Source organism: Ammodytes marinus, assembly GCF_949987685.1.
Source record: "Ammodytes marinus genome assembly, chromosome: 9".
In the NCBI taxonomy this organism is placed as follows: domain Eukaryota; kingdom Metazoa; phylum Chordata; class Actinopteri; order Uranoscopiformes; family Ammodytidae; genus Ammodytes; species Ammodytes marinus.
This window is the reverse complement of record NC_137213.1, coordinates 28,097,033-28,110,152: the sequence shown is the minus strand read 5'-3', so window position 1 is coordinate 28,110,152 and position 13,120 is coordinate 28,097,033. Positions and strand designations below refer to the sequence as shown.

Genomic DNA, 13,120 nt, shown 5'->3' with positions numbered 1-13,120 from the left:
TCATTATTTTATCCAACAGGTAGGAAGACAATAACAAACACATTCTTGAAAAATGAAAATCTTTATTTATAATGTAAACTGTCAGTTTGTTCACACATCATATAAGTAAAGTATTTTCAAAGATTTCATGTACAGATTAACTTGACTTCAATCTAAATTATAAGAAAAATAATGAATGATTTCTCTATTGATTATGATCATGAAAATTACAGTTTTATATAACATCACAGAAGGACATTTCAACCTCAATTTAAACAGTATGATTTGATCTGTCAAACAATGGAATGTAGATGTACTGTAACTATAGATATATTTACAATTTTTTTGTAAAAAGTTGTACAAGTACAACATTTGTAGGATGAATGAAGATCCAGTGCTTTCTGTCTAAAGACCCACACAGAGGAAAAAGACACAACAACATGCAAATATATCAAAACAAATATTCAACAATCATATTTAGAACACAGAGGAAATGTACAAGTTCATGCAGAGATAAGTCAGTTCTGGTAAACTAAAGTCACCATGAGCATTGATAGCCTCCGTAGCTAAACACACAGGAAATATTTTACAAAAAAACAAGTGAGAAGATGTCAAAGTCCCGCCCATAAAGTTTGATTGACAGCTGATCTCAGTGCAGTGAAGAAATACAATAACAATCATCTCGCAGCAACAAACATGAAGACTAAATGGATTTTTTTTAAATAGAATTGTATTTTAGAACGGAGATTAATCGTGTGTGTACAGATCTAATGCAACTTTTGAATCAGGAATTTTCAAATGGTCGACCAACTGACATGACAGTAATTTTGCGCAGCGTTGACAGATATTCCTAACTCGTTTAATATACATATTAACATTCAGTTTACCCCCCAAATAACATAGTTACAAGGATTGAGTGGATTTGGGTTGCCAGGGCTTTTAAGGATTAAAATACATAGTCTAACCTGCTGTCCCTTAAATTACTTTTGTCTATTTGAGTTTACAGAACTCAGCAGTGACTCCAGAATTAAACCATAGTCCAGCATAGAGTGGCTGAGTGAATGTGGTCTGGACTCTGTGTAGGAGAGTCATGGTCATGGTTTCAGAGACGCTGTAGAAGGACAGAATACCTGCACTGTGATCCAGGTACACTCCTATTCTGGAGGACTGAGGACCTGAGACAGGAGTTTGGATATTTTTGTACCAAAATGTACATTTGCTTTGGACACAATATAATGCCCAGGATTTATCATTTCCTCCAAATTTACATTCCATCCCATTCCCTGCTCTGCTGATATTCTTGTATGCGACTGCTACATGAACCTCATTCCCCCTCCACTCCACCTCACAGTAACAACGTCCAGTCAGACTCTCTGCACTCAGGACCTGCCCTCTGTCAGTGAATCTGTCTGGATGACTAGAATGAGACTGTTTTTGTCCAATTCTTGAAGCTTTTCTGTTCCCCTCAGATAATAACAGCTCTTTGTGTGCTGTGTTTGGATCCAGTGTGATGTCACGTGAATAACTTAAGAAGTCAGCTCTGGTCTTGGGCTCTGGTTGTGGCAGTAAAACATCCACGCTTGTCACTGTCTGTGAGATGTTTGTCCATGTCTCTCTCAGGACGTCCTGTAGTTTATCTCTGGCTTCTGACACAGCCTCTGTCACGTCCTCAAAGTATCTCAGAGGCCGGATGTGGATGCTGGATATAGATTCACTGAGTGCAGACAGGGATGGGTAGTTGTGTAGAAACTGGTTGTGATCCTCTGTGTGTGACAGAGTCTTCAGCTCAGCGTCTCTCCTCTTCAGCTCAGCGATCTCCTGCTCCAGCTCCTCCTGAAGATCTTTGACTCGACTCACTTCAGTTTCCTGTTGGGATCTGAGCTGCTGCTTCACATCAGAGCCTCTTTTCTGGATGAGACGGATCAGCTCGGCGAAGGTCTTCTCACTGTGCTCCACTGCTTTATCAGCAGAGCCATTGATAGCCACCACCTCCTGCTGAAGCACCTTCACATCTTTCTCTCCGTCCTGGATTCTCTGCTGGATGGTTTGTCGACTCCCCTCGAGCTCTTTCTGCCTCTCAGTCCGTTCTGAAGCAGCTGACACTGTGTCGTGTCCTTTGTGTTCGTCCACAGAGCAGAGATAACAGATACACTGCTGATCAGTGCGGCAGAACATCTTCATCACCTCATCGTGACGTGAGCAGATGTTCTCCTGGAGCTTCTTGGAGGGCTCCACCAGCTTGTGTTTCTTAAATGCAGGGGATTCATGATGCTGGAGGTGTTTCTCACAGTAAGAGGCCATACAGACCAGACAGGACTTGAAGGCTTTCAGTTTTCTCCCAGTGCAGACATCACAGGCCACATCTTCAGGTCCAGCATAGCAGAGATCAGCAGGAGAAGCAGCTTGGAGTCCAGTCTTCTTCAGCTCCTCCACTAAAACTGCCAACATGGTGTTTTTCAGCAGCAGAGGCCTCGGGGTGAATGTCTGCCTACACTGAGGGCAGCTGTAGATTTCCTCATTATCCTTTTCATCCCAGTAGTCTTTGATACAGTTCATGCAGTAGCTGTGTCCACAGGGAAGACCCACCGGATCATTCAGTAGATCCAGACAGATCGAACAACAGAAAGTTTCCCGATCCAGCTGAACTCTTTTCTGCGCCATTTCAACTCTCTCTCTCTCTGTGTGTGTCAGCGACTGTCTGAGTTTCCTTTCACTAGAAACGAAACTTAGTGTGAGCTCTGATCTGAACAGCGTGTGTGTGTGCGGTGAATGGGGCCTGTCAGCTGGTTACACCCATCCTACATGACTGTAGATCTAAAGGGGAGGGAACTAGGACATGTGTGTGTACAGAGTGGAGCTGGCTGTACTTTAGAGCAGGAACAAGAGGGAGGGTTTATCGAGCTTTGCTTCATTACAGCAAGAGGAGCGGCTTGAATGAGAGAAATACTGTGTGTTTAACAGTTGTTTACTAGAGAACATACAACAGATCATTTCTAATACCTTTGGTGAATATGGAGAAGTGTATACATCCCTATAGTAAAAGTTACAGGGGGAAACATATTACTTTCGACCTTATCTTAAGTGTGCCATAAATGTCACTGTGCCTGCTGACATCAACTAGATCAGAACAAGATTAAAGGTTGTTTATTAAGCCAACAAAGGAGGGTGCTTAAGGCCAAACAGTTCAGTTGTTGACCTACAGGAAGACATATAAAAACTTCACTGATCACAACACCAGTAAAGAGAGATTTAAATATATGTACTATCCAGTGGTGGTCAGTTATGGACTACATTGAATTGAGTACTGAAGTTAAGTAAATGTTTTGACTTCAAGTTGAGTATCTGCTTTTTGGAAACTTTCCCTCCACTACATTTCAAAGACAAATATTTTAATTTAGACTCCACTACAATTCTAGGAATCTTGTCCATGTTGTGTTCTTAAATGAAACTTGTGAGTCGTTCTGTCTATAACCATCAGTGTGTATTCACAACTCGCACATGCTACACTGTTATCAGGTCCTCACAAACTGCCCATATGTTGCACCTCTATGACATCATCAAAGATAGCCTCTGTAGTTTTTCACTGTAACTCTGTATTAGTCAGATAACACCACATCTCCTCATTTAAGCAAAGTGGCTTGACTGCATTTTATCTAAACAAGGAAAACAAGCCTTATCTTAATAAACTAAATAACCTCAAGTGATCAAAAATATATTTCTTCCTAAGACTCGAAAATAAGGCAGGCAATTGTAAATATAAACACACAGACTTTTCTATCCTTGTAAACAAAAATAACTGTCTTCTTCAACAAGTTTTTACCAACATTTAAACACATTTGAGAAACATTCTGAACATTCTGGTTTAATTATAGTTTCTGAAATGTCTCTAGTTCCCAGTAAGTTTTCAATTCATAAGTCCAATCTAACTGGTCTCATCACAGCTCTCTCATACCTGGTTCTTGGGGTGGATGTCAGTTCTGCAATGTTCAGGTTTTGTGGTTCCATGGAACTCTGGCCCGGAACACATCCAGGGGGAGGGGGCTCTGCTACACCACCTCCACTCTGCTCTGGTGAGCGCTCCATGGGGATGAGATGGTGACGATTTGGACCTGACTTTCCTATGAGGTCCATCCACAATGTATGAGAGTTGGGTGGTGTGGCTGCCGATAACAGCTTCGAATATTGAACTACAAGCTTCTGTTTCGCATTCAGACACACTTATGTAAATCACTTTGAAATATTCTTAAAAGAGAGACAGTCTCTGAAGGTGAAAATGTTTCGCTTACTGTAATGTGAACACTGTCATTTCAATTATTAGTTCATCATTTTATCCACCGGGTATGAAGACAATAACAAACACATTCCTGAAAAAAGAAAATCTTTATTTATAATGTAAACTGTCAGTTTGTTCACACATCATATAAGTAAAGTATTTTCAAAGATTTCATGTACATATTCACTTGACTTCAATCTAAATTATAAGAAATATAATGAATGATTTCTCTATTGATTATGATCATGAAAATTACAGTTTTATATAACATCACAGGAGGACATTTCAACCTCAATTTAAACAGTATGATTTGATCTGTCAAACAATGGAATGTAGATGTACTGTAACTATAGATATATTTACCATTTTTTTGTAAAAAGTGGTACAAGTACAACATTTGTAGGATGAATCCAGATCCAGTGCTTTCTGTCTAAAGACCCACACAGAGGAAAAAGACACAACAACATGCAAATACATCAAAACAAATATTCAACAATCATTTAGAGCACAGAGAAGTTTACACGTTAATGCAGAGAAAAGTCAGTTCTGGTAAAATATAGTCAACATGAACATTGCTAGCCTCCGTAGCTAAACACACACAGGAAACATTTTAAAGAAAAACAAATGAGAAGATGTCAAAGTCCCGCCCATAAAATTTGAATGACAGCTGATATCTGTGCAGTGAAGAAATACAATAACAATCATCTCCAAGCAACAAACATGAATGAATGAATGATTTTGAATGATTTTACTTGACCATTTTGATATAAAAACATGAACAGCACTCTGTCACACATTAAAATACATAAAATAGCCAGGGATAGACACAAAAAAGGCAGAAGGCTTATTTCCATTGTGGTCCCTGATTTGGCCAGGAGAAGACATGAAGACTAAATAGATTTTGTTTATAGAATTGTATTTTAGAACGGAGATCAATCGTGTGTGTACAGATCTAATGCAACATCCGAATCAGGAATTTTCAAATGTTCGACCAACTGACATGACAGTATTTTTGCGTGGGGGGTTGACAAATATTCCTAACTCCTTTTTAATATACGTATTAACATTCAGTGTACCCCCCAAATAACATAGTTACAAGGATTTAGTGAATTTGGGTTGCCAGGGCCTTTAAGGATTAAAATACACAGAGTCTAACCTACTGTCCCTTAATTACTTTTGTCTATTTGAGTTTACAGAACTCAGCAGTGACTCCATAACAATGAAGCCATAGTCCAGCTTAGAGCGGCTGAGTGAATGTGGTCTGGACTATGTGTAGGAGAGTCATGGTCTTGGTTTCAGAGACGCTGTAGAAGGACAGAATACCTGCACTGTGATCCAGGTACACTCCTATTCTGGAGGACGGAGGACCTGAGACAGGAGTTTGGACATTTTTGTACCAAAATGTACATTTGTTTTGCACACATTCTAATGCCCAAGATTTATCATTTCCTCCAAATTTACATTCTATCCCGCTCCCTGCTCTGCTGATATTCTTGTATGCGACTGCTATATTAACCCCATTCCCACTCAGCTCCACCTCACAGTACCCACGTCCAGTCAGACTCTCTGCACTCAGGACCTGACCATAACCAGTGAATCTGTCTGGATGACTAGAATAAGACTGTTCTTGTTTGGATCTTGTAGCTTTTCTGTTCCCCTCTGATAATAACAGCTTTTTGTGTGCTGTGTTTGGATCCAGTGTGAGTTCACGTGAATATCTTAAGAAGTCAGCTCTGGTCTTGGGCTCTGGTTGTGGCAGTAAAACATCCACGCTTGTCACTGTCTGTGAGATGTTTGTCCATGTCTCTCTCAGGATGTCCTGTAGTTTATCTCTGACTTCGGACACAGCCGCTGTCACGTCCTCAAAGTATCTCAGAGGACGGATGTGGATGCTGGATGTAGATTCACTGAGTGCAGACAGGGATGGGTAGTTGTGTAGAAACTGGTTGTGATCCTCTGTGTGTGAGAGCGTCTTCAGCTCAGCGTCTTTCCTCTTCAGCTCAGTGATCTCCTGCTCCAGCTTCTCCTGAAAATCTTTGACTCGACTCACTTCAGTTTCCTGTTGGGTTCTGAGCTGCTGCTTCACATCAGAGCTTCTTTTCTGGATGAGATGGATCAACTCAGAGAAGGTCTTCTCACTGTGCTCCACTGCTTTATCAGCAGAGCCATTGATAGCCTCCACCTCCTGTTGGAGAACCTTCACATCTTTCTCTATGTCCTGGATTCTCTGCTGGATGTTTTGTCGACTCACCTCGAGCTCTTTCTGCCTCTCAGTCCGTTCTGCTGCAGCTGACACTGTGTCGTGGCCTTTGTGTTCGTCCACAGAGCAGAGATAACAGATACACTGCTGATCAGTGCGGCAGAACATCTTCATCACCTCATCGTGACGAGAGCAGATGTTCTCCTGGAGCTTCTTGGAGGGCTCCACCAGCTTGTGTTTTTTAAATATTTCCTGATGAGGCTGCAGGTGTTTCTCACAGTAAGATACCATACAGACCAGACAGGACTTGAAGGCTTTCAGTTTTCTCCCAGTGCAGACGTCACAGGCCACATCTTCAGGTCCAGCATAGCAGAGATCGGCAGGAGAAGCAGCTTGGAGTCCAGTCTTCTTCAGCTCCTCCACTAAAACTGCCAACATGGTGTTTTTCAGCAGCAGAGGCCTCGGGGTGAATGTCTGCCTACACTGAGGGCAGCTGTAGATTTCCTCATTATCCTTTTCATCCCAGTAGTCTTTGATACAGTTCATGCAGTAGCTGTGTCCACAGGGAAGACCCACCGGATCCTTCAGTAGATCCAGGCAGATCGAACAAGAGAAAGTTTCCCGGTCCAGCTGAACTCCTTTCTGCGCCATTTCAACTCTCTGTGTGTGTGTGTGTGTGTGTGTGTGTGTGTGTGTGTGTGTGTGTCAGCGACTGTCTGAGTTTACTTTCACTAGAAACGAAACTTAGTGTGAGCTCTGATCTGAACAGCGTGTGTGTGTGCAGTGAATGGGGCCTGTCAACTGGTTACACCCATCCTACATGACTGTAGATCTAAAGGGGAGGGAACTAGGACATGTGTGTGTACAGAGTGGAGCTGGCTGTACTTTAGAGCAGGAACAAGAGGGAGGGTTTATCGAGCTTTGCTTCATTACAGCAAGAGGAGCGGCTTGTATGAGAGAGATACTGTGTGTTTAACAGTTGTTTACCAGAGATCATTTGGAAATACATCAGATCATTCCTAATACCTTTGGTGAATATGGAGAGGTTTCAACATTCCTATTGTAAAGGTCACAGGGGGATACATATTACTTTAGACTTTATAATAAGTGTGCCACAAATTCCACTGTGCCTGCTGACATCAACATGATCAGAACAAGAGTAAAAGTTGTTTATTATGCCAATCAAGGAGGGTGCTTAAAGGCCTACTTCACCGGTTTGAATATGAAGGTGAATTGAATTCTGAGATCCTATGTAGTATAAATGTGCAAAAAAAATTAAAATCGGTTCATCCTAGCCTGAGAAAAGGCAGAAAGAGTGTTTTTTTTAACCCTATATTTCTCCTTCTCGTGACATCACAGAAAGAGAAATATAGGGTTAAAAAAAACGTACTTGTAAATATTACTGTGATGTCACAGTAAAAGACATCACAGTAATATTTACAAAGTAAGTTTTTTTTTTTTAACCCTATATTTCTCTTTCTGTGATGTCACGAGAAGGCCTTCTCGTGACATCACAGATGTCACGAGAAGGCCTTTTCTCAGGCTAGGATGAACCGATTTCAATTTTTTTCGCACATTTATACTACATAGGATCTCAGAATTCAATACACCTTCATATTCAAACCGGTGAAGTAGGCCTTTAAGGCCAAACAGTTCAGTCGTTGACCTGCAGGAAGACATGTACTAACTTCACTGAGCACAACACCAGTAAAGAGAGATTTAAATATATGTTATATCCTCCTTTTTGACTGTCTGAACTGTCTAAGATGAGTTGCTTTTTTGGAAACTCATGACTTTCACTCCACTACATTTCGAAGACAAATATTGTACTTTTGACTTCACTACATTTCTAGGAAGCTTATCTTTGTTTTATTCTAAAATTAAACTTGTGAGTCATTCTGTCTATAACCATGAGGGTTTATTCACAACTCACACACGCTACACTGTTATCAGGTCCTCCACACAGCCCTTATGTCGCAACTGAATGATATCATCAAAGGTAGCCTCTGTAGTCTTTCAGTGTAACTCTGTGTATTAGTCAGATAACACCACATCTCCTCATTTAGGCAAAGTGGCTTGACTGCATTTTATCTGAACAAGGAAAACAAACTTTATCTTAATAAACTAAATAACCTCAAGTTATCCAAAATATATTCATTCCTGAGCCTCTAAAATGGCAGGCAATTTTAAATATAAACACATGGACTTTTCCATCCTTGTAAACAAAAATAACTGTCTTCTTTAACATGGTTCTACCAACATTTAAACACATTTGAGAACCTTCTGAACATTCTGGTTTGATTGTTGTCTCTGAAATGTCTCTAGTTCTCAGTACATTTTCAATTTATAAATCCAATCTAACTGGTCTTATCACAGCTCGCCCATACCTGGTTCTTGGGGTGGATGTCAGTTCTGCAATGTTCAGGTTTTGTGGTTCCATAGAACTCTGGCCCGGAACACATCCAGGGGGGGGGGGGGGGGGGGCTCTGCTACACCACCTCCACTCTGCTCTGGTGAGCGCTCCATGGGGATGAGATGGTGACGATTTGGACCTGATTTTCCTATGAGGTCCTTCCACAATGTATGAGAGTGGGGCGGTGTGGCAGCCGATAACAGCTTCAAATATTGATCTACAGGCTTCTGTTTCCAATTCAGACACACTTACGTAATTCACTTTGAAATATTTTAAAAGAGAGACAGTCTCTGAAGGTGAAAATGTTTTGCTTACTGTAATGTGAACACTGTCATTTCAATTATTAGTTCATCATTTTATCCACCGGGTATAAAGACAATAACAAACACATTCCTGAAAAAAGGAAATCTTTATTTATAATGTAAACTGTCAGTTTGTTCACACATTACATCGGTAAAGTCTGTTCAATGATCATGTACATATTCACTTGACTTCAATCTAAATTATAAGAAAAATAATGAATGATTTCTCTATTGATTATGATCATGAAAATTACAGTTTTATATAACATCACAGAAGGACATTTCAATTAAAACAGTATGATTTGATCTGTCAAACAATGGAATGTAGATGTACTGTAACTATAGATATATTTACAATTTTTTTTTTGTAAAAAGTGGTACAAGTACAACATTTGTAGGATGAATGAAGATCCAGTGCTGTCTGTCTAAAGACCCACACAGAGGAAATAGACACAACAACATGCAAATACATCAAAACAAATATTCAACAATCATTTAGAGCACAGAGAAGTTTACACGTTCATGCAGAGAAAAGTCAGTTCTGGTAAACTAAAGTCAACATTAGCATTGATAGCCTCTGTGGCTAAACACACACAGGAAACATTTAACAGAAAAACAAATGAGAAGATGTCAAAGTCCCGCCCATAAAGTTTGATTGACAGCTGATCTCAGTGCAGTGAAGAAATACAACAACAATCATCTCCCAGCAACAAACATGAAGACTAAATAGAATTTTTTATAGAATTGTATCAATCGTGTGTGTACAGATCTAATGCAACATTCGAATCAGGAATTTTCAAATGGTCGACCAACTGACATGACAGTAATTTTGCATGGGGGGTTGACAAATATTCCTAACTCCTTTTAATACACACATTAGCATTCAGTTTACCCCCCAAAATATCATATTTACAAGGATTGAGTGAATTTGGGTTGCCAGGGCCTTTAAGGATTAAAATACACAGAGTCTAACCTGCTGTCCCTTATTTACTTTTGTCTATTTGAGTTTACAGAACTCAGCAGTGGCTCCAGAATAAAGCCCTAGTCCGGCATAGAGCGGCTGAGTGAATGTGGTCTGGACTCTGTGTAGGAGAGTCATGGTCATGGTTTTAGAGACGCTGTAGAAGGACAGAATACCTGCACTGTGATCCAGGTACACTCCTATTCTGGAGGGGAAAGGACCTGAGACGGGAGTTTGGATATTTTTGTACGAAAATGTACATTTGTTTTGCACACAATGTAATGCCCAGGATTTATCATTTCCTCCAAATTTACATTCTATCCCGACCCCTGCTCTGCTGATATTCTTGTATGCGACTGCTACATAAACCCCATATCTACTCCACTCCACCTCACAGTAACAACGTCCAGTCAGACTCTCTGCACTCAGGACCTGAACATAACCAGTGAATCTGTCTGGATGACTAGGATAAGACTGTTGTTGTTCCATTCTTGTAGCTTTTCTGTTCCCCTCAGATAATAACAGATATTCGTTTGCTGTGTTTGGATCCAGTGTGATGTCACGTGAATATCTTAAGAAGTCAGCTCTGGTCTTGGGCTCTGGTTGTGACAGTAAAACATCCACGCAAGTCACTGTCTGTGAGATGTTTGTCCATGTCTCTCTCAGGACGTCCTGTAGTTTATCTCTGGCTTCTGACACAGCCGCTGTCACGTCCTCAAAGTATCTCAGAGGACGGATGTGGATGCTGGATGTAGATTCACTGAGTGCTGACAGGGATGGGTAGTTGTGTAGAAACTGGTTGTGATCCTCTGTGTGTGAGAGCGTCTTCAGCTCAGCGTCTTTCCTCTTCAGCTCAGCGATCTCCTGCTCCAGCTTCTCCTGAAGATATTTGACTCGACTCACTTCAGTTTCCTGCTTTGATCTGAGCTGCTGCTTCACATCAGAGCTTCTTTTCTGGATGAGACGGATCAGCTCGGCGAAGGTCTTCTCACTGTCCTCCACTGCTTTATCAGCAGAGCCATTGATAGCCACCACCTCCTGTTGAAGGACCTTCACATCTTTCTCTCTGTCCTGGATTCTCTTCTGGATGTTTTGCCGACTCCCCTCGAGCTCTTTCTGCCTCTCGGTCCGTTCTGCTGCAGCTGACACTGTGTCATGGCCTTTGTGTTCGTCCACAGAGCAGAGATAACAGATACACTGCTGATCAGTGCGGCAGAACATCTTCATCACCTCATCGTGACGAGAGCAGATGTTCTCCTGGAGCTTCTTGGATGGCTCCACCAGCTTGTGTTTCTTAAATGCAGGGGATTCATGATGCTGGAGGTGTTTCTCACAGTAAGAAGCAATACACACCATACAGGACTTGACGGCTTTCAGTTTTCTCCCAGTGCAGAAATCACAGGCCACATCTTCAGGTCCAGCATAGCAGAGATCAGCAGGAGAAGCAGCTTGGAGTCCAGTCTTCTTCAGCTCCTCCACTAAAACTGCCAACATGGTGTTTTTCAGCAGCAGAGGCCTCGGGGTGAATGTCTGCCTACACTGAGGGCAGCTGTAGATTTCCTCATTATCCTTTTCATCCCAGTAGTCTTTGATACAGTTCATGCAGTAGCTGTGTCCACAGTGTAGAGTCACCGGATCATTCAGTAGATCCAGACAGATCGAACAAGAGAAAGTTTCCCGGTCCAGCTGAACTCCTTTCTGCGCCATTTCAACTCTGTGTGTGTGTGTGTGTGTGTGTGTCAGCGACTGTCTGAGTTTCCTTTCACTAGAAACGAAACTTAGTTTGAGCTCTGATCTGAACAGCGTGTGTGTGTGCAGTGAATGGGGCCTGTCAACTGGTTACACCCATCCTACATGACTGTAGATCTAAAGGGGAGGGAACTAGGACATGTGTGTACAGAGTGGAGCTGGCTGTACTTTAGAGCAGGAACAAGAGGGAGGGTTTATCAAGCTTTGCTTCTTTACAGCAAGAGGAGCGGCTTGAATGAGAGAGATACTGTGTGTTTAACAGTTGTTTACTAGAGATCATTTAGAAATACATCAGATCATTCCTAATACCTTTGGTGAATATGGAGAAGTTTCTACATCCCTATAGTAAAAGTTACAGGGGGATACACATTACTTTAGACCTTATCTTAAGTGTGCCATGCATGTCACTGTGCCTGCTGACATCAACTAGATCAGAACAAGAGTAAAGGTTGTTTATTAAGCCAACAAAGGAGGGTGCTAAAGGCCAAACAGTTCAGTTGTTGACCTGCAGGAAGACATGTACAAACTTCACTGATCACAACACCAGTAAAGAGAGATTTAAATATACAGGTGAAACTCGAAAAATTAGAATATCGTGCAAAAGTTCATTTATTTCAGTAATTCAACCTAAATGGTGAAACTAATATATTATATAGACTCATTACATTCAAAGTGAGATATTTCAAGCCTTTATTTGTTATAATTGTGATTATTATGGCTTACAGCTTATGAAAACCCCAAATTGATGATGAAATGATATCAGAAAATTAGAATATTACATAAAATCTATAAAAAAAGGATTTTAAATCCAGAAATGTCTGCCCTCTAGAAAGTATAATCATGCATATGTACTAAGTACTTGGTTTGGGCCCCTTTTGCACAAATTATTGCCTAAATGCGGTGTGGCATGGATGCTATCAGTCTGTGGCACTGCTGAGGTGTTCTGGAAGCCCAGGTTGCTTTGATAGTGGCCTTCAGCTCGTCTGTATTGTTGGGTCTGGTGTGTATCATCTTCCTCTTGACAATAGTCCATAGTTTCTCTATTGGGTTCAGTTCAGGAGAGTTGTCTGGCCAATCAACACAGTAATACCATGGTCAGTCAACCAGTTACTTGTGGTTTTGGCACTGTGGACAAGTATTGCTGGAAAAAGTAATTCAGCATCTCCATAAAGCTTGTCAACAGACAGGAAATATGAAGTGCTCTAAAATATCCTGGTGGACAGCTGTGGTGACTTTGGACTTG

General features: G+C 41.1%; 1 protein-coding gene across 1 annotated transcript; it reads right to left on the bottom strand.

The window, feature by feature from the left end:
- Nucleotides 1-265: 265 nt before the first annotated feature.
- Nucleotides 266-11,835, bottom strand: LOC307255454 (uncharacterized protein; the record flags this gene model as incomplete). Its single annotated transcript, XM_080034138.1, has 3 exons — nucleotides 266-1,054; nucleotides 5,521-7,103; nucleotides 10,168-11,835. The coding sequence occupies 3 exons, from the start codon at nucleotides 11,833-11,835 to the stop codon at nucleotides 970-972; spliced, it is 3,336 nt and encodes a 1,111-aa protein (XP_079890264.1). The 3' UTR covers nucleotides 266-969.
- Between the last annotated feature and the right edge of the window lie 1,285 nt (nucleotides 11,836-13,120).